The sequence below is a fragment of the Odocoileus virginianus genome, chromosome 2, assembly GCF_023699985.2.
Source record: "Odocoileus virginianus isolate 20LAN1187 ecotype Illinois chromosome 2, Ovbor_1.2, whole genome shotgun sequence".
NCBI lineage: Eukaryota > Metazoa > Chordata > Mammalia > Artiodactyla > Cervidae > Odocoileus > Odocoileus virginianus.
The window spans coordinates 69,259,711-69,287,472 of NC_069675.1; the positions used below are offsets into that span (position 1 = coordinate 69,259,711).

The 27,762-nt window shown below is 52.2% G+C and overlaps 1 protein-coding gene across 1 annotated transcript; it reads right to left on the reverse strand.

Moving 5' to 3' along the window:
• Nucleotides 1-1,770: 1,770 nt before the first annotated feature.
• SLC35F6 (solute carrier family 35 member F6) lies at nucleotides 1,771-17,762 on the reverse strand. Its single transcript, XM_020913863.2, has 6 exons — nucleotides 17,566-17,762; nucleotides 8,685-8,757; nucleotides 7,430-7,601; nucleotides 6,763-6,975; nucleotides 5,965-6,075; nucleotides 1,771-4,454 (listed from the first exon to the last, which is right to left on the reverse strand). Exons 1-6 carry the CDS (start codon nucleotides 17,640-17,642, stop codon nucleotides 3,985-3,987), a joined length of 1,116 nt encoding a protein of 371 aa, XP_020769522.2. The 5' UTR covers nucleotides 17,643-17,762; the 3' UTR covers nucleotides 1,771-3,984.
• Between the last annotated feature and the right edge of the window lie 10,000 nt (nucleotides 17,763-27,762).

Genomic DNA, 27,762 nt, shown 5'->3' on the forward strand with positions numbered 1-27,762 from the left:
TGTCTCTTGCCACTGTGTGGTACTCATGGCCGGCAAACCAACCTACTCACCTGCAGCTCTTGAATTCATTATCTGGTTACACACTTAACACATTTCTGTACTTTCAACCAGCCATTCCTTGCTCCTAGAATATGACTTTCCTCTTCCTCTCCTCCCAGCCTGGAAGACATCTGCTCATTCTGCAACACGGGTTCCAAAGGAGCTGACAGCTCTGGGCTCTGAGCCGCTCTTCTGGCCCCATCACCCCCGCCCTCAGACAAAGGCCTCTCACTAGGAAACATCTGCTGGGCTCCAACTCCTTCCTTACACATCTGTCTCTCTGGTTTTCTCTGATGGATCCAGTTCTTGGAGCACTTCAGTTCTCAATGAAAGTTTGAATTATGGGATAGAAATATATATATATATATATATATATTTTTTTTTTTTTTTTTTGACAAGACAGATGTAGAAAACAAACTTATGGTTACTAGGCGGGAAAGGGAAGGGATAAATTGGGAGGTTGGGATTGACATATACACACTATCATATATAAAATAGATAACTAATAAGGACCTACTATACAGCACAGTGAACTCTACTCATACTCTGTAGTGACTTAAAAGAAAAGGCCATTATAGAGGCCTTTTATCTGTCTATCTAAACAAGAGTGGATATATGTATAACTGATTCACTTTGCTATACAGCAAAAACAAAACACTTTTTTATTTTTAGTTGCACTATGTTGCATGCAGGATCTTAGTGCCCTGACCAGGGACTGAACCCATGCCTCCTGCAGTGCTGCAGTGGAAGCATGGAGTCTTAACCACGGGACCACCAGACAAGTCCCTAATACAGCATTTTACATAAACTATACTCTGATAAAAATTCTTTAAAACATGAAAAAAAAATTTTTTTTGACAAAGAGTTCTTACTGAAGAAGAGTGATCTATAAACTTTTATGGCTATAGGAGGAACCCCCTGATGACCTCAGATTTTCAAAGGATATAGTCAACAGAAGGCTGGGTGGGCTCTTAACCAAGGGAAACATGAAAGAAAAAAATCAATCTGCAAGCACATCAGGGAGGCAAACACACTTAGGAAGCAAAGAACCTCCCTCTTGTAGGCAGCCAAGGTCTGGAGAGGTAACATCACTTGTCTAAAGCCACAGTCAAGGAGGGGTGGACTGAAGACACAGCTCTCTGATGCCCTTTCTGCTTCTTCGCCCTAACACCACGTGGCCATTCAGTCCAATCCTCCTACCGTCCTCATCAGGGGACTCTGACCCCTTGAGTGCCGTTCGATTGTTAAGAGACCTTTGGACAAGTGAAGGCAAACGCAACCGCCTGGCATGGTCCTAAGTCTCTCTTGGGGGCAGTGAGCCTGAGAGCCCCTCCAGGGCCTGGATGGCAGTCCTGGAGGATGCTCCAGCCCCAAGGTTTTCCAGGACCACTGTGAATGGGGCAGACTGGTCAGTTCACAACAATGCAGATGGCCTGAATAACACTGTATCTAAACTGATGTTTATAAGTCTGTTATCAGTCAATTCTAATTTTGGGGTCCAGGGCCCTCTTACCTTGCTCAGAGCAGTAGGCCACAGCTGCAGACGTTCCCCACAACCCTCAAGACTCAGTGGGAGAGTAGGGATCCTACCCCCTCCACCCCCATGACCAGAACGACATAGCACAGCCTCCCACACTCATCCTCTGAAGCCCCCCAGAGACCAGGACAGAGAGGACACGCCTCCACAGCCCCGAGGGGTACTTAGGTTCAACATAAAAATTTCACAAGGCATCCTGTTTTATCTTATAATTGACATGAGGTTTACACTCTACTCCACAATAGTGTAACAAAAGATGTCCTCACCCACCCCCACAAGCAAAACTGATGCTCCGCGCCAGGGCTCTGTTGGGACCTCAGTGCCTGAGAGTCACCCCGGTGGGCAGAGCAGCCTGACAGGACACTCCACTGTAAGCACTTACAGGCACCTTCCACTTACTATCTTAGGTTAATGCCCACAGCCATCCTGTGAGATACAGGCCTCCCCATTTTAGAGATGTGAAGACCTAAAGCAAGGTGCCGGAGGTGGTGGCAGGCCTGACTAGGATTCCCTCTCCCCATGCTCTGCCGCCCCTCACTCCACAACCCTTCAATGCTAAAATCCACAGTTCATGATTTGTGTACTTTAGCCAGTCCTGGACTCTTGGTTCAGGCTCCCAGCCCTACTCCAATGGGAGAACGGGACAGGGCAAGGACTGAGAACCAGCAAATTTGTCTTTGCCAGTCCCTGGCTCTGTGCATTCTTAAGTGTCATTCTCTCTGGGCTTCAACTTCTTCATGTGAACAATGGGGATTGGGGCTGGATGATTTCTCTGGTGCATTAGAGTTTTTCCATTCTGACATTCTAGACATCACCTCAAGGAATGTCCTAACCCTTGTGCTTCTTCCTTCTCACTAAAGAGAAAAGTCCATATTGCCAATTTCCCTTTGTTTTTTTAAAAATAAAAAGCCTGAAACAACACTGTAAGGCCCCTAAGCAGCTCTAGTCCCTACCTCCTCACTCTCCATCTCCTTCCTCCTGTGATACATACCATGGCCCAGAGGAGCTCAGGGCCCCCTGGGACTCAGAGTTGGGGGTACAGGATGGCAAGAACCTGCTGGATCCCCACAGCCCGAGGGCTTTGCTGGTCAGAGATTCCTTCCCCGATGATCTATTTTAAGGAAGGCATTTGGTGTTTTGTTTTCATGATGGAGCTGCCCAGGGGAGTGAACTGAGGCTCCAGAAACTGCCACAGAGTGAGGACCACTGGAAAGAAGGGCTGCTCAGCTCCCTGGGGTCTCTGCTACCAGTTCCCTCTCTTCAGGGGTGGGTTACCAGGAGGACAAGAGCACAGGATGGACCCCCGCCCAAAGATCCCAGAGACACTCGTATCGTAGGTGGGGCCACAGGTTTGGATCAGGCAGTCCGCGCTTGGAATACTGGTTCCATGAGGACGTCACCTGACTCCTCTGGGCCAGTTTTCTCATCCGCATCCACTTGTGTAGGCTGTTATGCACTAACACGTGCCTGGGATAGCAGCATCACTCTGAATGGTACACTCCCGGGAGACCCATCACCCTGGAGGGCTCTCCATGGAATGGGGGTGCTGGGGGTGGAGCTGAGGCCCAAACACCCTCGACACCCCAGCCTGCCACCCGGTCATGTGGCTGCATGGCCAGAGCCTCGGGCAGGAGAGCCCTTTGGGTCAAACAACTTAAAACTCTGGGACTCAGCTTCCTCAGCTTTAAAATGGAGGCTGAATCAGAGTTCATAAAAACTGTTCTCAAGGGCTGCCTGAAAACCCCCCTGTAATCTCTCCCAGGTGGGGAGGCCCAGGGGGTGTGAGCGAGGAGGAGGAGGAGCACCACGGGCATTTCCAGGAGGCATTTCCAATAAACGGGCTGTTCCTCCTTCCCCAGGTTGGTCCTACACCGTGGACACCTTGTACAGAGCAAGATGCCAAGGCCCAGAAGAACCAGGTACAGGGCTGGGGAGCACACAGCGTTTGAAGCAAGGCCCCAGCTGAAACCTCAGTCTCCAGAAAGAGTTAGGGAATATCTTACAAGTTTTAGAAAACGGGGTGCTTAGTTCTGTTAGAATTTGCTCACTGACCTCTCTTCCTGGGAGAACCACATTTAGCTTACGACTAAAGAGGAAGCCCTAGGGCTGCTTCAATTCTACCCCATGATTTAGCTCTAGTATTCCAGGGGGCTGGGGGGCTGGGGAAGCCTGGCAGGGGTTGGGCATGGCACTCGGACCTCAGAGGGGGCTGGGTAACACCTCTCTGCACGGGTGGTGACAAAGGAAGACCTGGATGTTGTGGCAGTGGCTGCCCTGGGTGGGGGTCGGTGGGGAGGGGGCGGGGTGAGGCCTCGGGGACAGAGCACTTGAGGTTCACCAGCCCACATGGCCTCAGCCTCAGGGTGAACAAGGAGCGTCCAGGTGGCGGCAGAAGCCCCGCAGGAGGCTCAGCTGGCATTGTTGATGGCAGTCCGAGAGCCCCCCAGCAGCCTCTCACGCTCGCCTTCCTCGGCCGGGGGCCGGCCCCTGGACAGGCGGGCCAGCAGTGGGCGGTGCAGCCCATTGTAGAGGGTGGTGCCCGCCAGGAGGATGAGGAAGCCAAGGATCTGCAGCGGGTGGAAGGCCTCCCAGCCCAGCGCCAGGCTCAGCGCCCAGATGACAACTGTGCGCAGGCTGTCCAGCACCATGCGGGTGGTGGCGCTCAGCTCCTTGGTGACGCTGATGCCCGCGAAGTTGAAGAAGGCGATGCTGCTGATGTTGCCCAGCAGCGCCAGTGCGATGAGCGGCTGTCGGCCCACCTGGCAGAAGGCGTCCAGCGCGTCCTCCAGGGTACCTCGAGGGTTTCCGCTGAAGGAGCCGGCGGGGATGTAGTACATGGGTATCAGCAGCAAGGAGAGGATCATGAAGCCAAAGAGGCCTGCAGGAGTGGAGGGAGCATGTCAGGTTCTCTGCTGGAGCCCCGGTCCTGCCCTGCCGGGGCTCCGCTGACCTCTGGCCACCCCTGCCAAGCCACCCTCAAACCAGCTCCTTCCAGGTCCTGGAGGCATCCTGCTCATTAGAAACTCAAAACTGCCTACTGAATGGGCTCTGGCTGCCCCTTCTCCACGTTTAACCTGTGTTTTCTGACTGGACCAAGAACAGGAAATAGACTTTATATTGTGACCAGTGGACAAGCATGTACACACTGCCACAAAACAGCTATCCTTACAACATACAATGCTGTCTGACATTTTTTAAAATTCAGTTCTATTCACTGACAGAAGGATTGGCTTGCTCCAAGCACTACATTGCTCTCCCAAGTGTGGAGAAACACAGCTCTCTAATTCAGTGCCATTGGTCTGTGACAAGGAGCTGGACTGGAATGTAAATCAAGGCACTGCTTCACTCAGGAGTAGCTTCCCTGGTGGCTCAGATGGTAAAGAATCCACCTGCAATGTGGGAGACCCAGATTCAACACCTGGGTGGGGAAGATTCCCTGGAGGAGGAAATGGCTACCCACTCCAGTATTCTTGCCTGGAGAATCCTCATGAACAGAGGAGCCTGGCGGGCTACAGTCCGTGGGGTCGCAAAGAATCTGACATGACTGAGTGACTAATGCTTTCACTTTCACTCCGAAAGTTTTGCTAGAAAAAAAAACAAGTGGAAGCAATCGGTGTGCTTGATGACATAGCTGATTTAGGTGGTTCACGTTCTGTCATAAGCCCTCAGCTCACAGTGCGCCAAGCACAACCAACTCCCTGAGGAGACCAAGGGTCACACCTTGGTCTAATCCACCCTGTTAGTTTAATATTTTTAAAGCACTGATTTTGATTTGCTTTCCTGCTCAAAAACCTTTGGTAGTTTTTCCCTGCCTGTAATTTAAGATCTAAATCCACTTGCCTGATGTTCAAGGTTCTCTACAACATGGCCCTGACATATTCAATTCCTGGTTATTTCCCTAACATCAAACCTGTACCCCTGCCCAAACTATTCCTCACTGGTTTCCAAACTCATGTCCAGCTCCCCACATTTCCTCTCTGTCTGCAGTTCCCTCCTTCCCACTCTTGCCTGCTGAAACCTGCAGCCCGAATGCCACCTTCCCTGGACCGTGACACTCAGATATGCCTGGCAAGTGAACTATCACTTGAGTAAAGGTGGCCTGCCTGCTCCTTTCTTGGTCAGTTCTAGGAAGTGGTCAGCTCCCCTAAAGTGCAGCTTGCATCTTATTCATCTTCCTCTCTGTCCTCCTTTAGCTCCTGGCTGAGTGCACAGCACATGTCAGAGTATTTGTCAACATGTACATGGTGAAGAGAAGGATGGGAGGTAGGAGGCTCACCCCTCCCAGAGGCCCCCAGCACCCACCGGGCCCCCAACATGTTCTCTCCATGTGCCACCCTGCAGGGCTCACCCCACCCAGCGCCCTCCCGCCAGCCCATGTTCACACGCACCCTCTGTGCCGACTGCCCGCAGTGGGTGCACGTTGTGCTTGTAGACAAACTTCTCCTCCAGCACCATCTGGATGGAGACAATGATCTGGGCCATGATGATCAACAGATCCCCTGTGGGAAGAAGGAGGGGCCCAGGGTGAGGCCAGGGCTCGGGGAGACAGCTCCCTCAGGGATGGAACAGCCCCCCATGGCCTCTGACTCTGCAGGGCATCCCTGAGCCTGATCTCCTGGCTCCCGAGGGGTGGGGCAGGCCAGCAGGGCAGGCACTGTCACCGCCCCCCGTCTCAGGTGAGGCTCCAGAGGCCCAGGGGTCTGAGGGCTGCACAACTGGGGTAAGTGGGTCTTTTGAGAAGCAATGGGGTTTGAGATGGACATTTCTGGCTTAATTCTGCCTCTGAGGGACCAGGGTGGCCACTTCACAGTAAAACTGCTGCAGGCCTTCCTTTCCAGGACCATAAGGCTGACAGTGATGATGAGCACAGTGCATAGAACTGGCTGATCGCTGGGTAAGTGCTCAGTAAACGTTCATGCGTTTCCTCTCCTGGATCCTGTAGGTTGTGTGGCTGTAAGTAAATGTAGCCCGAGCCCTCTCCCTCCTCCGACCTCCCCACTCCTTACCCACCCCTCCCTCATGCTGCTTGGCCCTCACTTGCTCTTATCACTTCAAAAGCAGGTACAGGCCAGCAGCTGGTACCCCGCACAACCTCCCCCGAGGCTTGTCAGGCACCAGAGCCTGTCAAATGCTTTTTCCCCCGCCTCTGTGCTGGGCAACCCCTGGATGCCTGCCCCCAGCCACACCTGTGATCACTTCGCTGAGCTTGTGCTGGCTGTCATGCTTGCTCAGGAGGTCGGCCAGGCCCACCACCACCAACCCGGCGATGGTTGCGAGGATGCCCAGCCACTGGCTCAGCGCCAGCCTCCGTCCCAGGAAGGCCACCGAGAACAGGCCTGTGAAGATGATCACGGCTCCCCGCAGCATCTGGAAGCTGGAGGCACTGGTCATGTTCAGGGCTGGGAGAGGAAAGATGTATGACGTGAGCTCCTGAGGGCCCGGTTGCTCTGTTCACTGAGGTGTCCTCAGGCTTGACACGTACTAAGTACTAAGTACTCAGTGAATGCTGGTGCTATGTGTGTGTAAAGGTGTGTGTGTGTGTGTGTGTAAAGGGGGAGCTGAAGATGAGCTGTTGTGTGTGTGTGTGTGTAAAGGGGGACTGAAGATGAATTGATGAGGATGAGACAGAGGATGAGATGGTTGGATGGCATCACCGACTCAATGGACATGAGTTTGAGTAAACTCCAAGAGTTGGTGATGGACAGGGAGGTCTGGTGTGCTGCAGTCCATGCAAAGAGTCAGACACGGCTGAGCTACTGAACCGAAGATGAGCTGGGGGTGGGGGAGGCTCTTTCACCAGCATCCCCCTGGGGCTACAGTTTGAGCCCTTGGCAGCCTGGCCTGGCGACTCACCCACATACATGATGCTGGTCCCTGTCATGTCGCAGAGGGCTGGGGGCAGGAAAAGGAGAGGGTTGAAGGGCTGCTGGGGATCTGTGCTGGTGTCTGGGTGCCGCGCAGCTCTGCACCGGAGGAGGTAGAAGGCAGCCAGGCAGGAGAACTCTCCCAGGAACATGCCCACTGCCTGCAGGGACAGACCAGGCCAGTTCAGAGCTGGAAGGAGGTTCACCTGCAGCTAATTTTTTTTTTTCTTTTGGCCATGCCACACAGTTTGGGTTTCCCTGGTGGCTCAGATGGTAAAGAATCTGCCTGCAATGTAGGAGACCCAGGTTCGATCCCTGGGTCAGGAAGATCTCTTGGAGAATGGAATGGCTACCCACTCCAGTATTCTTGCCTGGAGAATCCCATGGACAGAGAAGCCTGGCGGGCTACAGTCCATGGGGTGGCAAAAAGTCAGACATGACTAAGCGACTAACAGTTTACACGATTTTGGGATCTTAGCTCCCTGACCAGAGATCAAACCCATGCCTTCAGCAGTGAAAGCACAGAGTCCTAACAACTGGACCACCAGGGAAGTCCCATAACAAAAATTAAAAAAAAAAAAAATCTTTCTTCAAATAAGAGTTTACCTATAAACCCAACATGGAAAACAGATAAACGCAGAGCTCCTGTGTGGGAGCTGCTGCCTCCTACATCTACTCCTTAGTTCCTCAGGCACCTCGATGGAAACCCTAAGGCTATAGAGCCTGGCCGGAAAACCCACCAGTCTAGGCCACTTCCTGGTCAAGTTCCATATGGAGAAACTGAGACCCTGAGAGGCTCGAGAACTTATTTAAGGTCACAGAGCAGGTTGCTGGCAGAACTGAGGCTGAAATTTGTCTCACCCACTTCCTAGTTCAGCAATAAGGTAGCTTCCACTGGTGGTGCCTGCCCTGTCTCAGAGGGTCTGGGCTCCCCATGGTTGGAGAGCAAGTTTTACTAGGGGTTGATTTTTCCAAATGAGTCCTGACTTTGTCGTGGTGAGGGCTGGCCTCACAGTGTCTAGGACATGACCACTCACCAGGACTTGTGCAGGCCTCCTACGGGGAACAGGGCCTTTGGCCCCTTTCAGGGGCACCCCACACCTTGGCCTGTGTTCTGGGGAGGGAGAGAGAGAAGTAGGGAGCAAGGGAAGACTCCACCCCTAGGACAGGAAACAGCAGGGCCTCATGGGGGCACCTGCCCTGAGACCTGGGAGACAGAGCTGGGAGAGGAGAGGAACAGATACCTGGAGGAAGGGGTGCTGAAAGCTGTGTTCCTGGCTCCCTCCACAGCCTGGGGCCACGAAGTTGTCCGCCCACCTGCAGCAGACAGAGAGAAGGTCAAACCCTGCAGTGCATGGGTTCCCCCACCTGGTCCCAGGCCTGCAGAGAGCTCACGCCTCCTGATGCCAAGAGGCCAGACTTAAGGGACTCGGCCCAGAGTGGGGTTCCCCCTTGAAGGGGCTAGTCTTCACGGTAAGCGGTCTTCACCTGGGAGTTGCGACAGAAAGTGGGGGCCTGGGCACCTTTAGCTGAAATCTCATGAACCGCTAGCAGAAATTTAGCATTTCTTCAAATTATACTATTGCAGGACCTACAGCTCTGTCACACATGGAAATCACAGCTATTCTCATTTTCACATTCGAGTCATTGTAGGTACTGTGAAGTATCACTTACACTCATCACTAGTCAAAAATTACAATAATTAGACCCACTGCTTTTAATTTCATGTGTTAAGAACTGCATGCACATACCTTTTACTATATTACAAACTAGCTTTTTTAATGTCTGGATAATCTTATTTCAATGCAATTAGCTTTTTCTGTAAGCCTCGGGGTTTTATTTGCACACTTCAAAACACTACTCTAGGCTTCACCAAACTATCAAAGGCCCCATGCTCAAAAAATATCGAGTCTCTGGCCTGCAGGTCACAAGGGCCCTGGGAAAGGGCCACCTGCCACAGACCGCCCGGTCACCTTCACATAACCTGAAGGGTCCGGCCAGTTTCTCTAGCAGTGGCTTAGAAGCAGGTGGCAAGGACATGGCACTGTGGAGCAGCCTGCCAGCCAGCGCCCAGCAGATGGGCTGACTCTGGCATGTGGCCCCACCGAGTCCAGAACCTGTCATGGCACAGTGCTCTGGGCAGCTGCTACCAACCATTCCACACCGACCAACGTCTGTCACTAAAGCTTTTGCCCCTGAATTTCATTTTCACTGGGCTGTGTTATGTCCCTGGAATTGAAACTCTCTTTCATCTGAAAGCCCTTCATATACTTGGAGATGTTTCCACCTTCTGAATCTTCTGGTTAAGCAGCTCCAGCCCTTGCTAACCTTTCCCTCCCTGGCTGCTGACATCTGGAAGTGCTCCGGTGGGCCCAGGCCCAGACCCAAGGCATGTGATCTGGCCTGGATGGAACTGGGCAACAGGGAGGCCCCTCCCACGTGTTGGACATCCTAGTTAGTTGACCTGGCTTGGACTGTTACCTGCCATATCACACTGCTGACTCAGGTCAACGCAGGCCTAGGGCTACTTTCTGTGGGCCACTGACCTGCCTATGCTTCCCCCACACCGGACCAGAGCACCCCATGCATAGGCAGTGGCTATCTTTAAAATGTGTGTGTTAAGTCACTGCAATCGCGTCTGACTCTTTGCGACCCTATGGGCCATAGGGTCACCAGGCTCCTCTGTCCATGGGATTCCAGGCAAGAATACTGGAATGGACTGCCATTTCCTCCACGAGGGGATCTTCCTGACCTAGGGATCAAACCCACGTCTCTTGCATCTCCTGTGCTGGCAGGCAGGTTCTTTACCACTAGTGCCACCTGGGACTTCTGAAATGTCCTTCCTAACGATATCTGTCAACAGCAGCTACAATGTGATCCCCACCCATCTTCCAGCTCCTCTCTGCACAAGCCTCAGCTCCCAGAGGGCAGGGAAGCCTTGTGCCTCCTGAGCCCCGAGCAGGGGCCACTCCACCTGCAGGTCTGGGTTTGACAAAGATCCTGAACCAGGGAGACCTGGGTTCAGTCCCTGGGTTGCGAAAATCCTCTAGAGAAAGAAATGGCAACCCACTCCAGTATTCTTGCTTGGAGAATCCCCATGGACAGAGGAGCCTGGCGGGCTACAGTCCATGGGGTCATAAAGAGTCGGACACGGCTGAGCGAGGAACACACACAAGGCGGGACTTCCCTGGGAGCGCTGTCCCACAGCCTCGGGCAAGGGCACGATGCCCAGATGCAGGCAGCAGGCAGGGAGGGCTGAGCAGTGATGGCAGCACGAAGTGGGAGGGAGAGACCACATCTACAAAGAAATCTGAACACATCCTAGGGTGAGTGAACAAAACAGGGCTATGGCAGACTTATCTCAAGGTGAGAGACCCCATCCACTCCCAAAGATGTGAGGAGGGATGTTAGGACCAGTGCTTGCTTGGGAACAGTGGAGGTCACACACAGGGGAGCCAACGGACCCTTAAGGAGAAATGCTGATGTGCCTGGTTGGGAACGCAGAGGAAATCTGGGTCGGGGGATCAGGATGTAACCAGACCCAGTATCAAAGGGGCAAAGAAAGCCCCCACTAAGGACAGAAACTGCCTGTTCTCCAAGGGGTCTCACTTCTGCCTGACCTGCGGTAGATTCTGACTCGGGGATCCCTCCCCGTGCAGGAGAGGACCTGGCACGTAGGCCAGCTGCCACCTGCACGGCCTACCCAGGTAGCCCACTCTCCTGCCAGACTCATTGTCACAGACAGAGCCCTGGCGGAAGGCCTCGGTGAGGCAGCTGAGCCAAAGAGAGAGAAGCAGGGAGAGCGAAGAGGTCAAGCTTTACTAAGGGCACAGAGACAACAGCCCTGGAGCGAGTGAGCAGGTCAGAGAGAGTTCCCAGGGCTCCTCCAGGAGGAACAAGGGAGGTCTTGCCAAGTTCGTGGTCAACCAGAAGCCTAGGACAAGGGCTGGTATGAAAGCCCCTTCTCCCTCCTGGGGCCGCACCCAGAGCGCAGACTGGCAGGCTCAAGAAGACCCCCGATCTGGCGGTGGGGCCATCTCCAGGAACTCCCCTGGGCTGCTGCCTCTGCATCTGATGGTCACCACTCACACCTGTCGTCACTTTCTGGTCCCATGGTCACTGTCACTAGAGGATGTGCGCTCAGCCTCCAGTAACTTCCACAGCTTTCTTTGCTCCTAGAACCTTATTATACACAAGTTTACACTGTTTGGGTTGAATGGACGGACTTCTAGACCCCACTGGACAAATAGGCAGGTGGTGGACTACAGTCCAAATACACAGTGCTAATCTGCCACCTAGTCTGAATTGCCCCCTGCTGGTGGGACCAGCCAGGCCTGCCCTTCCCTAGGGATGGGCACCTTGAGGAGTGCTGGAGGGCTGGTGCTAAGCCTCCTCCCCTCCCCTGGTGCTGTCTCCTTTCTCCAAGGGTTGGGTCTGCCTGAACAGGCTGGACTGGGCAGGTTCCCAGCAGGGGAAATGGAACCTTTTTGTATCTGAGGGACTGGGGCAGGTTTACAGCCCCAGGGATTAGGTGTCAAGACAGGCTGCCCAGCCCAGCCTCTTTGGGCCAGGGAGGAGTTCAGGCCTGCAGTCACTTTAGGAAGGAGTCAGGCTTCCCATCTTGGCCCTGGGAAAGGTTTGGCTCACTGCACAGTCACAGAAGCCCTCAGGTAGCACAGAACAAGTGCCAAAAGCCAGCCCTGGCTCATCTGGGGGTGACATCAGTGACTCCCCAATGGGATAGCATTTGTCTCCTTGAAAAACGCTTCCCTAATGTGTATTAATAAATGCACAGTTTATTGTGCACTGACTTTGTACCAGACCTGTACTACTCCTTGAACTGGCTGAGCACTTCATGTGGGCAGTGTGGTTTAAGTCTTATAACAAGGACCCTCATTTTAGAGATGGGGACTTTAGGCCTTGGGCGGGAGAGAGCCGTTTCAGCCTCATACAGTTAATGGGTGGATCTAGGGCCAAATCCACCTGCTTGAACTTATTTTCAGAAAAGTTAGCAGGATATGTGGAAAGGTCAGACTTCAGACTTTTGAATGTCACAGGCTGGGTGAGTTATTGATTTCTCACCTATAAAATGGGGATAATGATGCCAACACTGATGAACTCGCAAAAGTAATAAATAAGACTTAAAAGACCTGGCAGATGGCAGGGAGTCAATAAAAGTTCTTTTCTGTCTCTTCTCCCTCTTTCTCCTCTGCTGTTGTAATGCCGAAGAGGATGAAGCTTTAGCAGTTCTATGAAGACCTACAAGACCTTTTAGTACTAAGACCAAAAAAAAAAAAAAAAAGACGTCTTTTTCATCACAGGGGACTGGAATACAAAAGGAGGAAGTCAGGAGATATCTGGAGTAACAGGCAAGTTTGGACTTGTAATACAAAATGAAGCAGGACAAAAGGCTAAGAGCTTTGCCAAGAGAATGCACTGGTCATAACAAACACCCTCTTCCAAAAACACAAGAGACAACTCTACACATAGACATCACTATATGATTAATACTGAAATCAGATTGATTATATTCTTTGTAGCCGAAGATGGAGAAGCTCTATACCGTCAGCAAAAACAAGACAGGGAGCTGATGGTGGCTCAGATAACGAACTCCTTATTGCAAAATTTTCCTCTGAGCTGGGTGGGTGTGGCCCCAGCTCCACTCCACCTGAGGCTTCCAGGGAGACTCTCTCCTCTGCGACCCATCCTGCAGGACGAGGAAGCTGGAGGGCCACAGAGTGCCGAAAGAGGAGGACAAACTTGGCCATCATCTCGGGAAGCTCCTGGTTTCACAGACAAGAAACCTAGGGGCCAGAGAGGGCTTGGGGCACACAGGGAAGTTCTAGTGCCCATGAGCCTCCACCCCCTGCTCTGTGCTCCTTCCTCAATACCAAGGACCTTCTTCCTCCTGATCCTTTCCACTTCCCTGGCTGAGGTGGGCCCCCCCGCTCTCTGGACACTCTTTTCTGGGGACAGCTGTGGTCCCTAGGGCAGGAGGCCTGTGGGGACCCAGGAGGCTCAGGCTGAGGCCACATGAGGAAGTGCCTCCCACTGTCAGAAGTGGGTTCCTTCAGAGTTCCCTGGGCCTCAGAGGCCTGCGGGGTGGGCTCGCCTTCCTGGGGGATGAGTCATGCTGTTGTGGCCTGGCCCAGTCAAAACTCCAGGCTCAGCATTCCCAGAGAGGGGTGTGTGTGTGTGTCTGCGTGGGGCTGGGGGTGGCGGTCAGAGGCTGAGGAAGTGGCTGGCGTGGCTGCCTCGGATCCATCAGTGTGTGTCCTCTTCCCATAGAATCCGGGCCATTTCTGCTCACATCCTGATGAGTCAGCCTCTTTCTCCTGCTCCGGACCTTAAGAAGGGCCCCAGGGCTTCTCCACCCTCTGGGTGTCATAGCAGGTGGCTCACGTGGTAAGACATGATGACAGCCCTTCCATCTCTTAAGGCTAAGAAGACTTCTCAGGAGCTCTTACACCATGCATAAGAGGTGCGGCAGGGATTTTGTACCCATTTTATAGATGAAACTGAAGCTTGGAGAGGCCCAGTGACTCATCTAACCCCACAGCTGCCAAACCACATGCTCTCTCCTCTCCTACACTGCCCTCCCCATTGCAGGCTTTCTCCAGATTTCAGGCTTTCTCCAGCCGGCATTAACCCCTTGGAAGCAATTATCCTGTGCTGCTCACAGGGTTGGGGGGAGGGGCAGCTGGCAAGGCTGCCCAGGACCCAGCAGGTCTAATGGCTGGAGAACATGGCCCCATGGCCCCTTCATGGGAGGGGTGGGCTTCACAGCCTGCAGAAGTTTAGGAGGGAAGCTGAGCCTTCCTGAGTGTCTACTTGACCCTGGCTCTTTATGTGCAGAACCCCAGCTGGATTCAGGAGGATACAGTTCCAAAAGGCTCACTGGTTCTGGCAGACAGCCCCACACAGTGCCAGGGGAAGCTGAAATGTCTGGTCTCTAGGAGGTGCACCAGCAGAAGGCCTGGTAGTCTGGGGAGAAGGAGTCACAGAAAGGAGAAGGGAGGGGACCTCTGCCCACACCCAGGGGCCTGCCTGATCCATGACTTTCCCTTCTGCACGCAAGTGACCCCGAGCCCAGCCCAGCCCAGGCAGGCTGGCTCCTTGCAGGGCACCCAACACCTCCTGAGTGGGCAGTGACCTCCTCCAGCAGACAGCTGACCAATGGTCCCAGTACACGTGCTTACGTCCACTTCCTCATCCACTGTCTTCAGTCCTCCCAAGAAGCCGGGGAGGGAAAAATCATGCTCACTCAACAGCCCAGACACTGCAAAAGGCTACTGGAGACTCTAAACCTGAACCCTGAGTGAGTGCTGAGACAGAGGCTTCAGATGCTTGCCACCTGGCCCCAGAGCGAGGGCACTCCGATGGCAGGGAGGGGAGATGCCGCTGATAGGGTTACAGCATCCATAGGCACATGCTTGCCTGTTTTTGTCCAGGGAGGTGTAAGAGAAAGCCCCAAGGAAGAGGAAGTTTGGGGGACTGGACCAAAATGCTGAGAGCTAGGTTCTAGACACCAACCAGCTGAATCACATACACAAAAACTTTCCTTGGGACCTTGACTGTAAATTGTAGGGATTAGAATGGATAACTTCTATGCTTCTAACAACTCTAAATGCCCCTGAGAATGACTAGAGAAGTCCCCAGCCTCATCCATATTGGCGGTTAAGAGCATGGATTCTAGAACCAGACTACTTAGGCTCAAAATCAAACTCTGTCCCTTCATAGCTCAGTTGAACTTGGGCAAGCAAGTTCCTCTTTCCAGAATCTCACTTTCCTTATCCAGGGACAAGAAATGTATCTACCTCATAGGGTGATAATGAGAATTCATTAACTCACAAAAGGCGGCTGGGGCAGGACCTGGTACATGCTATTCTCTGTGTCTGTGTATTAGCTGGTTAGCACTTACTTGCTGTGGTCACATTCCCATCTGTCTGTTCCTGCTGGAACCTGGAGGTGAGAGTGTGATTTCAAATTGAAAATCCCCATCAGGATGTACACCGCTGCTTTCCCATGTTCTTTCTCTGACAGCATCCTTCTCACATTCTGGCCTCAGAACACTGCTGAGGGTCCAATACTAGGGCCTGTCACAGGGAGGGAGGCTCCTGAAAAACCCCACATCAGGTCACAGGCAAGGGCTGGGTCCCCACCTGGAAGCCTCTTTCTGGCCTCTCAGGTGGCCTCCAGGGACAAAGCCTCCTGGGGCTGAGGATCTTCTGGTTTCTCATCAGACTGGTTTGGATCTCTTTAAGGAAGGAGCTGAGTCAGCACAGGTAACCTCAGTAGTAACTCAGCTCTCCGTGGGGACAGTGGCCTTGGCAGATCACAGCCACCCCGTAAGCACCAGACTGAGGCCTTGGCTTGTGGGACTGATGGCCAATGACTTGTTCTGTGGCCTTCAGATCCTAACAGAGATGGAAGACCTCAGGTGGAGTTTCCTTTATAGCTAAGTGCTCAGCAAGAGGAGCACCCTTCAGGAGGCCTCAGGGCCCAGGAGCCCAGCACAAGACACAGACATGGCTGGCCAGAGCCCAGTGGGAGAGACAGGTGGGCCCCACCCAGAGGTCCACGTTCCTGTGGAGAAGGGAGGACACTGTGCTTGTCAAGCATGTACACATCTGTCTCACCCACTGCAGATTCTAAGCATCTCAAAGGCCAGGACTTTCTCTTGGTCACTTCTGTCTTCTTCCCTGAGTCTAGGCTCCCATACTCTAAGTACCTTATATATGTCTGAAGAATTGAACAGAAGACCTCTCTCCAAGACCTCTCTTCTAGGGCATTTCTCACATCACTGATGGAGTGTGCTGGGGAAAAACACTCTAGCAAATGAGTAAGATACAACCATCCCCAGGACCCCCACGGGCCTGGGGCACCGCCCTCAGGGTGACTGGAGTGACTCCCCTTTGCTTCGAGCCTGGCAAGACCCAGGTGGAAGTGAGGTCTGACTGGGAGAGGGTCACTATCTACTGTCTTCCACATGCACCTTGGAACTGGCTCAGAGAAAGTCTGGGCTCTGGGTATTGGGGCTCGTGGTGGGCAGAGGGGCAGGAAGGCCTGGTGCCGAGCTAGGGACAGAGAAAGAGCCAAAGGGCCATCAAGAGAAGGGGCTGCCTTTCGGGGCCTCCTGCTTTTTACAAAGAGGAGACTGTGCTGGGTCCTGCTGCCTCATGACAGCCCCAGGTCATCAACTCCCAACCTTCTGAGGACTGTCCTTACGGGCCCATGAGCACCACACCCTCTGACATCAGAGCAGAACTCCCCCTGCCTGCCCTGTCTGGGTTAATAACACTCCTGTTCTCCCAGGCAGAAGCCCAGGAGTGACTATTTGATCCTGTGGGTCAGGCCTCGTGGTTTCACTCTGCACCTGGTTTCTCCCACCTGGCCCTTCCCTTTCCACCTCACCTCCACCTCCAAGGTCCCCTCATCTGCTGTGCAGCAGCCCTGGAGTGGTATTCCCTCCAGCAAATTACTTTTCACCTTGACCACCAGGTTCACTGAATCACTTTCTCAAAAGCCTCTCTTTGATTGTGGGATAAAATCCAGCCTGGGCATTTGAAGCGAGTTACAATCCCCTTAGAACTGGCCTTGCTGCTCCTGCCTCGAGGTTCCCACCACAGCAGAAATTCCACACAAGCTTCAAGGCCCAGCTGAAACCAGTTCTCCAGGAGGAGCCCTTGGAGCACCCCCTACTCTGTCATCGCAACACTCCATGCTCACGGGTCACTCGGCTAACGTGGCATCTATCGTATCCCTCCCTGGCCCACAGTTCCTGGAGGGCCGCGCCCCTGATGCCACCTTGGAAGGGGCAGCGGAGAAGAACGCCCTCCCATTAAAGATGTTGAGTTGGAAAGTGATTCGCTGGGATCAAAGCGGGGGCTCGGATCTCCAGCGAGGACACTGCTCGCTCCTCCTCGCATTCCCCGGTGCCTTGCACCTCTTGGGTGGTCCGTAAACCGCGTGAACCGATCAGAGAAACTGGGCTGGCTGGTGAGGCCAGGAAATGACAGCCGCGAAGGGGGAGGGCGCAGGAGGAGGGCGGGGGTCACCAGCGCCCCTGCGGGCGGCTGCAAACCCTGCCAAGCCCCCACCCCTCCAGGCCAGGCCCGGACTCACTTTGCCGAGAGCGTGTTGATGGAGCCGGTGATGAGCATGAGCCCGGCCAGGAACAGCTGGTACTTGGTCCAGGCCATGGCGGCGGATGCGGGGAGCGCGATACTACAGAGACCCCCCGCAATCTCCGCGCTCGCTCGAGATGGTAGCTAGCTACCCGGTCACCAGGGGGTGTCGGGCGCGAGCGCTTCCGGGCCGGGAGTCACGTGACCCGAAAAGGCCCCGCCCCTCGCCGGCTCGCTCCGCCCCAGGGAGGGCTCCGGTGCCGGGCTTCTGCGCCCGCGACCTCGGTGCGGGTGCTCTCTCGAGCGGGATTTGCGAGCTCAGGTCCCCACAGAGTGACTGGCAAATCAGGGCCCCAGGTCTCCCAATCTGCAAAAGAGGCTGATGGGACGATGCAATGAGATTGCATCCGTGGATGTTACAGCGCTCTATAAACCCTTTAGAGAAATTGAGCTAAACAATGTCAGAGGCAAGCCACAAAGTAGAAACGCCCCACATGGGAATCTCGTCTCTGCAGGGTACCCAGGGAACTCCCAGGAGGCCTGAGACTAGTGCCTAGAGATCCCAACCCGTGGTGTGGCTCACATCTTCCAGAAAAGTGGTGTAAGAGTCTAGTTCCTGCTCCTAGGAGACCATTTTATAGCAAAGGAAACCAAATTGAGAGAAGCCAAGTGGTTTGCTTTTGATCACACTACTGAGTTATGGGGGGGGTGGGGGGGGTGGACGCAGATTCTTCAGTGTCCCCCAGATCTGTGCTTTCTGCTAAGCCCCTCCACCAGTCTCAACCCACTGCTCTCCCCGCTCAGGGCTTTATGTTCAACGGCGTCTCAGCTTTTGAAGTCCTACTCCTGGTTCTCAGCTCCCAGCTGCCCTCTGTCCTCACCTCTGGGTCTCTGTCTGCAGCCCTTGCTCGTGTCATACCACAGGCTGGAGCTCAAGACCTTGGAGGATGTGCTTCAGACCCAGTGAGCACATTGCCTCACCACTGCAGATCTTGTTGCTAGAGCTGCGGAGATGGGGCCTGCCTGCCCACCCCTCCTGCCTGCCCTAAGACTGCCTTGACCTTGTGATGATGACCAGTGTTGAATCAGGAAAAACGCTCAAGGGGCTGGACCAGGAAGACCTGATAGAGAAGGTGTTTAAGTGAGGTTTTTGGCAATATTGGGAAGTCACAGGATAGAGGGGAAGGGCTGTCCCACAGTGGGGAATGGCAGTGCCTTTGCCCAGAGGTATATGTGGGCATGGAGTGTGTCTGTGACCCACAGACAATCCAGGAACTTTCCTACAATGTGGCCTGTTCTTTTCAGTCAGTGGGGAAGTCGAGAGATGCAGAAGGAGGTTTCTTCTGCACTTATCTTCAACACCACCACCAGTTTCAGGTGAAAGGTTTACTTCAGTTTTCCAGAAATACTGAGTGAGATGCTGGGGCATGTAGAGATGAATGAATTTCTGTCCCAAGGAGTAGACCAGCTCAGTCCAACACCAGCTGCATAGCCCATCCCTGTGGGCTATGACACTACAGCGCTATGATGCACTTGGGGTCTCTGGACTGTTCTCCCCATTCGTATCAAGCCAAGGACACTGTCTTGAAACAAACATTACTAATGATTAGTGGTGTCATCAGCCCGACATGATGTCACTAGTAGCACAGTCTTTGTCTCCACAGTCACATCATAAAATGAATTTTAATTTATCACGATGTTCTGATCATTCATCAAACTGCTATCTCTGGAGTCGGGAGACAAAAGGATTTATAGGCAAATACACTTGGAACCCTCTAAGTGCCAGGGGAAGGGGAAGGGACCCCAAAGACAAGCAAGAGACCTCAAGGAGTTGGGATTTCACAGAGGAGAGCAGTGAGTTCACCAGTCACCATGCAGCAACGTGAGGATGTGTGAGAGGCAGTGTCAGTCGCTCAGTCGGGTCCAGCTCTTTGCGACCCTGTGGACTGTGGCCCCCCAGGTTCCTCTGTCCATGGGATTCTCCAGGCAAGAATACTGGAGCGGGTAGCCATTCTCTTCTCCACAGGATCTTCCTGACCTAGGGATTGAATCCGGGTCTTCCAGATTGCAGGCAGATTCTTTACCATCTGAGCTACCAGGGAAGCCTGTAAAAGGCAGACAGGATTGTGGAAAGGAGGGATCCCCCGAGAGGGGTGGGAGTAAGGGCATGACAGAGACAATCTGAGCTGTCCTGGAACAACCACCCAGTCTGTGCCAAGAGTTTGACCTCTGTGACCTCAGTTTTCACAGTAACCCCATGTGCTAGAATTCAGGGGAGCTTTGAGCAGGGGCTTGAAGGATGAGCAGAATTGCTCCAGGTGCAGAAGAGGGTCGTTCCAGACAGAGGCAACCATGTGGACACCCGAGGGGTTGGGAGCCATTGACCTACAATGAGGTTCCACGTGTCTGCAGGTCTGGCTAGACTACACTTTCCAGGTAGAAAGTAAGGTTGACGTTAGTGAACCCAGATAGCAGCAAGGCTTGGGGCCTCAGAAGATTGGTTTTCTGAGAAAAGTAAAGAGGAATCAGGGTGGATATTGTGGACAAAGAATGTAATTTGCCATTTCAGGAAATGGTGGTCATAAAGCCACCCCCAGCAGTGCATGTGCACCCTGCGGGGATTCAGTTTGGAGAAAAACAGGATGCTGGCCCTCCGTGGTTAAGGTGCGTATCAAAGGAATAATTTCAGTAAGCCCAGACTCCTGCATTGCCCCATACAAAGTAAAGCACTAAAATCATTAACTTGAGGTATCTGTTTTTTTGTGTGTATGTGTGAATAGGAGGATTAATGTTAACATTAGGATTAATGTTCAACCATAGGTTTTTTGTTTTCCCCAGCAAAAACTATATATTCTGGCTCCTCCCTTACCTTTAAGGAACAGTTCTTCAGAGCTATCCAAGAATCTGATTCCCAGGCTACAGTCATCAGTAAGTTCATCAAATAAAGTTCTCAGTTTTTATGTTTTGTGTGTGTGTGTGTGATCTTGCCCTCAGAAGAGCAGTTGTCTTCTAATTGTTCAGTTTTTATTGTCTTGATTAAAGACTTCAGGTTGCCCTAAGATTACCTAGAGTTACCTGAAAGGGGGCAAATGTAGCAAATTTCAGCAAAGGGAGGAAATTTACTGAGCATTAGGGCTTCCAAGGTGGTGCTAGTGGTAAAGAACCCGCCTGTAAATGCAGGAGACCTAAAAGACTTGGGTTCAGTCCCTGGGTTGGGAAAATCCCCTAGAGGAGGACATGGCAACCCACTCCAGTATTCTTGCCTGGAAAACTCTATGGACAAAAGAGCCTGGCGGGCTGCAGTCCATGGGGTTGCAAAGAGTCAGACATGACTGAAGTGACTTAGCATGCATAGCATTCACACATAGGGATGCTAGAGCCCCAGAAATCTCCTGTGTGGATGCGGTGGTGGGTGGCGATAGGAATTTTTTCATGTATGCCTAAGAATGCAGAATCTTCAGGAGTGCAATGACAATGACATCTGTGCAGGTTGTCTCAGGTTGGGAAAGAGAGAGAGGCTGGGTCAGCCACTTAGAGCAAAGTGACCAGGTTCAGTCACTTAATCATACAGAGCCCTTCTTTGCTATCTGTAAAATGGGAACAAGGCGTCCACAGCTTGATGTACAGAGAGAAGGCGGGCAGATGCGGAAGTGCAGGGGGAGGTGTGGGCAGAGTTAGTGTACCTCCTGTGAGGTCAGAGCTGGTCTAGCCCAGCGGTGCCAAGGCAGATCTCAGGCTGTACATTAGGAAGCACTTCTGATTTGCATAAGAGTGTGATCCAGGCTTTGGGCCTTTTCTCTCAAAGTCCAGGACATTTTGAACAAATTTGCATGCTTCCTTCAAACAGCCTCTAATTTCCAGAGTAAAGTCAAACACATCACTGCAAACTCCTGCATTTGTATTCAAAGCTTGTGAACGCCTTCCTGTGGCTTGTCTGAAAGACTGACGGTTTCTCCAATCAATTTAATCACATTTTGGATTAAGGAAGTATAGCGACACGTGGGCAGACAGGCCAGGTCAGACCTGTTTTGATTTGAACAAGTTTTTGCTGTACGTCCTTGGAGCATTTTCCTGCTGTGCAGACTGTTCCCCTGCTAGAAGGTGCCCTCCTGATGGGCAGGCGACCAGACCTGAGTCAGGCTCCTTAACCTTCTTCTAGGACCATCTGTGCACTTTCTTATAAAATCCAGTTTTATCTAGAGCCCGGCTAAGTCAGTTTAACCGGCACCTCCCCCACCCTCCATATCCTAGGGGACCATCTTTATCATCTGATCAACCTATCCCCCAGGGGATATCTGATTACCCTGTCCTGTCTTCAGCAAGAATCCGGTTAAGTTGGTTCAGCCAAAATTCTCCTCATTCCTGATATTTCCTCTAAGCAATTTTCCATCCATTGACCCCTTCCCCAGCCCTGACCCTATAGACCCTGACTAAGCTATAAATTCCCCATGCTGTGTTTGGAATTGAGCCTTGTTCTATACTGAGGTCTCCTTCCCTCTATTGAATCGTCCTGAATAAAATTCTGTTTCTGTCACTCTAATTAGTGTCCACCTCTGTTTTGTCTGGGATGCTGGACTGTGTATCCAGTTGCCCATCTCTTCCAACCAGGTGGGCACTGCAGGGCAGCCATCTGAGCCTGTGGCTGGAATGAGGAGAGAGAGGTCTGGGAAGAGTGGAGCCAGGATCAAGTCTTAGCTCTCTCCTAGGGGAGAGCCAGGAGACAATGGAACCAGGCTTGCTAGGACCTTGAACAGAGAAGGGAATGTAGATGCTCTGAACTGGTGCAGATGGGGTAGCTGTTGTTCACAAGCTCTTCCGGACTGACTTTGGTTTCTATGACGACCAGAGATGATTAGATTAGGCAACACCTGCTGCTTCCAGCTTCAGGATCTCATAAGGTCATTTTCAAATCTTTCCTTTTTGCCTTTCTTCTGTAATATCTTCTTTGGCCTTAAGTATTTAAGCTCTCATTATATTGAGTTTGCTGGTATATGAGACCAAAATGAATCACAACTGATAATTCCAGCAATTCCACTTCCAGGGATTTATTCTAAAGGGTTTTCCATATGCGTTTGTTAAAGCAGCAGAGGATTGGAAACCACGTAAATGTCCATCAAGAGTAAAGTAGTTAAGTGGCACCTCCATGTACCCCCGACAGGATACATGGATCCTGTATCCATGTATGGCTTTACAAAGGGTGGTTTTACAAAGTAGGGCTTTATAAACGGACAAGCAGTGTGACTTTACAAACGGACAAGAAGGCTCTTTATTTGCTGATGTTCAGTGACTTCAGAGATACCTTACTAAGTGCCCTGTGTAGGAAATGCTATCATTCCTTTAAGAAAAAAATTGTAAATTACAAAGTTTGCTCTGGACAGACATGTAGAAATTGATAACCCAGGACTTGGATGGTGGAGGGCTAAAAGACTCGCTTTTCACCACATACCCTTTTGCTACCTTTTGGATTTTACATCATATGTATCTTTATCTATTCAAATATAGGTAATAAACAGAATAAAGGATTCAGTACCAGGACAATGGTGCACCTGTGAACAGGGCGGTTCGGTTTTACAGCTACTAGAATTGAGATCTGCTTCCAGACACATAGCTTCCCTGAAACTGTGTGTGAAGTCCACAGTCTTGCTGACCATGAACTGGGTTATGGTCCTGGAGACTGAATACTAACTTGCTGTGTGCCTGTAGGCTGGTCACGTCCCCTCTCTGAACTTCAGCTGGATCACCTGACAACCTAAGGGCCTCCCAGATTCGGCGCTCTGCCGCCGCCGGTTGGCCAATACGAGATTCACCACACAGCCACTAGATGGCGTGCTGCACCTGCTGCTAAAGGAGACACGCTATGGCTGGGGCCCATCCAGCTTTTAAAAAAGGTCTGTGAGTCACATGAGGAAAGCTTAACATCAAAAAGCAACCCCCAGGAGTATCTTGGGCATCCTAAGGTGAGTTTTTCGGAGAGACGCGGAATAACAAAAAGAAGCTGAGGGAGGGCTCAGCTTCTCTTGGTGCCAAGCGTAGAGGATGCAGTTAAGTGGGGGTGGCAGGGTGACCTACTTTAGAGGTTGCCAGGACTTCAGGTTTGACACTCAAGGTTTCAGACTCTGTCAGTTTAGCAATTCCTTAGCCTGGGCACAGATCCTTGAAGGATATGACCTATGGAATCAATGGTGGGCATGTCTGTTGACTTCTCTGAGCCTCTGTTTCCCATTTGCCAAACAGACATAATAGTCATATTATACCCTATAGGCTTGATCTGGCAAATATACTTAAAAAAAATTTTTTTTTATTGGAGTATAGTCGATTTACAATGTTGTGATAGTTTCAAGTGTACAGAAAAAGTGAATCAGTTATACATATGTGCTCGTGTGTGCTCAGTCACTTCAGTCGTGTCTGACTCTTTGTGACCCCCATGAACTGTAGCCCGCCAGGCTCCTCTGTCCATGAGATTCTCCAGGCAAGAATACTGGAGTGGGTTGCCATGCCCTCCTCCAGGGGATCTTCCTGACTCAGGGATCGAACCCATGTCTCCTGTGTGTCTGCTGCATCTCCTGCGTTGCAGGTGGATTCTTTACTGCTGAGCTACCGGGGAAGCATCACATATACACATACCCACTCTTTTTTAGATTGTTTTCCCTTGTAAGCCCTTACAGAGCACTGATGACAAATAAGCTATTACATGTAGTTCCCTTAGTAGTCTCTACCGCTGACAGAGGAGAGCTCAGTAAATGTAGCTGGTATACATATAAAGAGTGGAGACTCAGCTGCCTCCACAGAGAACACCTTCTCCTGGGAACTGATATCCCGGACTGAGTCCAGATGGGAGGCAGAAGGTCTTCTCCAAGAAGGAGATTCCCCAATTGAGACAGCAGTTTTCTAAACTATTGTGCAAATGGAGCTAATCATCGCAGGGCTCGAAGGCATTCCCTAACCATCCAGTGTAGACGTTTCTCAGATTTTACTTTTTATGGGGACATTCGAGGAAAGTACTGCCTGTCTTTGCTTGAAAGTGGTTCTGTTTAAATGTTATAAAATGTAAACGCTATGGAATCAGAAGGGAGCCTGGCCTTTTAAAGAAGTTTTTGGCCAAAGCTAGCATTTGAAACTGCTGGAAATCAGTAGGGCTGTTAACGTGTAATTTTAGCGACTCCAGGCAAATGGCCTTTTCTCCACAGTGGAGATGGGTTTTAGCCAGGAGGGTGCAGGCAGGGCAAGCGTGTCAGGGGAGGACGTCTGTCTCCTCCTGAGTGAGACGTGACCATGTGGGCAGGGCCTAGGCATCTTGGAGCTCTCTTTCCTGCTGAGTGGCTCCCCGAGCTGTGGAGGCGCCTGGAGGAAGGGGCGTCCTTCCCGACTGCCCCCCTCAGCCCAGGCACAATGGGGGCATTTTTCACTCCATGAGGTTGTACCTCCCAGAAGGGGGTTCCATTCCTAGGGGAATCAAAACCAGCTTGCTTCAGGCCTGAGAGTCAAGTAGAAATAAGTTTTCCTTTCTTTAGCATAGACAGACCTGTGGGAGACCTTTACTGAAAGCATAGATCCCATTCTTCTTCACTTTCTTTCTCCAAAGCAGCACTTCCAGCAGGTTCCTGTAAAAAGGATAAAATGCAGATTCCCAAGTCAATTACCTGGAGATTATCCAAGGTCTTGTGAGCTGGTCTTGGCTGGCAGGGCTGACTCTGCACTATCTGATGGGGGGACTCCTGCGTGAGGGGTCTTGGGTTAGCACTGAATGATCCCAGGAGCAGGGGCTGGAGAAGGGCAGCAGAAGGACCACAGAGGCCCCATCTCAGGGCTGCTGGCTGAGCCGATAAGCTGGGGCAAATCCCCCCGGGAGGCAAGAGCAGCAGCGGGGCCCAGACTGAGGGCAGTGAGCTGCTGGTGGGAAGGACGCTGTGTTTTCAGGCCAGGCTCTGTTCCTTCCCGCTCGGGTGACCTTGGGCAGGTCATTCAACCTCCTTGAGTCTTGGCTCATCAGTAAAAAGGGGAGAGTCATTCCTGGCTCGTATGGCTCAGGCATCTGGTAGGTGTTCAGCATTGGTGGCTGTTCTCTTCCCTGCAGTAGAGAAATTTAACTTGGCCCCAGGGCCCTGGGGGGCCGGCTTTAGGGTGTCTGCCTGTGCTGTGGGCACAGGGGAGAGGGTGAGCCTGCGCCCCACATAACACTGCCCATGCACACCCTCCCCCTTCCAGGGACCCCGGGGCCAGCCAATCCAGGCATCTCCCTGATTCTTACTCCCCCAGTTCAGGGTGTCACTGCCTCCTCGGTCCTTCTCAGACTTCAGGTTTTTGTTGGGTGAAATGAGGCAGGTAGAGATGCCTTTGGGGGGTTCCTTCTAACTCCTTAAATCCTGCACAATGATGAGTTCTGTCCTGTGCAGACTGAGGCAGGGAAAGGCCCCACTCGAGGCTTCACGACCCTGCTGCAGACAGGACCTGGGCCCCCACTGACTCCCTGGCAGCTCCTGGTGCGTCCTTGGTGACATGGAACATTGTCCACATGTGAGGGTCGGATTTTTCCCTTTGAATCAACAGGAAGGAAGAGAGACATACTCTCCATAAGTGTTAAATCCAGAGAGGCCTTTCAGCCCAATCCTGGCTCTGCCACTTTCCTTGTGTGACTATGCACACATTATTTTAGCACTGAGTCTCATTTACAGAAGAGGAACAGGATAAAGTGGTCTCTTTGGGGCCTTTCAGTAATGGCAGACCTACGAGGCTGGGACAGCTTGGTCCTACCCTGAGCTATCTCTAAATTCCCTTGTGAAGATTCATCCTTTCCTCATGCTTTCTGGGCCTTTCTTGAAGTTGGCTTGGAAGCTAAAGCTCCCTCCTCTTAAGCATTTTTTTTAGCTGTGGGACTTTAGATGAGTCCACATGCTGAGCTGAAGCATGCAACCCTTATTTGTAGGGTTTGACTGCTTCACAGGTTCAGAGAGGAAACAAAGGGATCAACTGTAAAGTGCTGTGCTGGGTACGGTAGATTACAAGGTTCATCTTAACACCCCAGGCAGCTGCTGTTCCATTTTGATGCTTGAATTGAAAACAGGATGACAGCAGTCTGGTCTCAGGCAGACAGCTGGCTCAACATCCTGGAAGCCCATTCATTTTGCAGAGAGCTGGTCCTGGGGGTGGTGGTGTCCTGGGGGACCCACTTGGGTCCTCTGAGTTTCCTTAGCTGTTAGCTGGTGGAGGAGCCCAGTGGACATGTGGTACCTGCCCCTCCTGGCCTCAGCACACCCTTATAGACCTGTGTTCCTCCTTCCTGCCCTGGAGGCTGGGCTTCTGGGCTGCTGTGGGTTAGCAACACATGTGACACGTCAGGCCAGAGAGAGCCAGGGAGATCCCAGCAGAGGGTTTTGAAAATCTTCTCCCTTTCTGGCTGAGCCACAGGCCCTCCTTGGCCTCCCTGGCAGGCAAGGGGTGGAGCTTGTTCTTAGCTCTGGAAGAGCAGCTGGGGATCTGGGGCCCTTCCAGCTCTTGGAAAAGGGCCTGCTGTGTGCCCCAACCACCCCCTTCAGGCTGGTACAGAGATGGAGCAGTCCTTCCAAGAGCAGGTGTATCCGTCAGGGTGGAGTGGGGGAGGTCCCTGCACTTTGCTTCCAGGTATATTTTTGGAAACTCTAAATTATGTGCATGTCCCTTTGCTCTGAAACTCCCCCTGGCTCCCTGCTGCCTGTGGGATAATACAGCCACACATTGCAGCTTGGTGGACATGTCCAGGGTCTCTCTTTCACTCCCCTCCTCTTTTCCCTCTTTTCTCGTCCCGGTCACAAGTCCACAACTGTCTTTTGATGCCTGCTAAAACTGTAGGCTCCAGAGATCTAACCACGAAGGAGACAGACCCAGAGTTCCTCTCCTCAACCCCACAACCTCCCCTTCCTAAGGCAGCTCTGAGCTCTTCCCAGTGTTCTGGAATTTTCTGAGAGCGTTGTCTTGTTTGAGCCTTCATTCAAGCTCCTTCCCCTGCAGTGCTTTTGCCATTGGCTACATCCCAGCCTTCCTTCCAGGATCAATCAGGGCCAGCCCTGCTCTGTGTGCATCCCCTCCCTGACCAGCTCTCCCCACATCTGCCCCTTCCTCTCCCTGGAAGGTGCGTGTACCTGCAAAACCATCGGCACAATCAAGACAGTGAATATCCATCACCCTGGATCTTTCCTGGGCTCCTTTTTAGTGCCCCTCC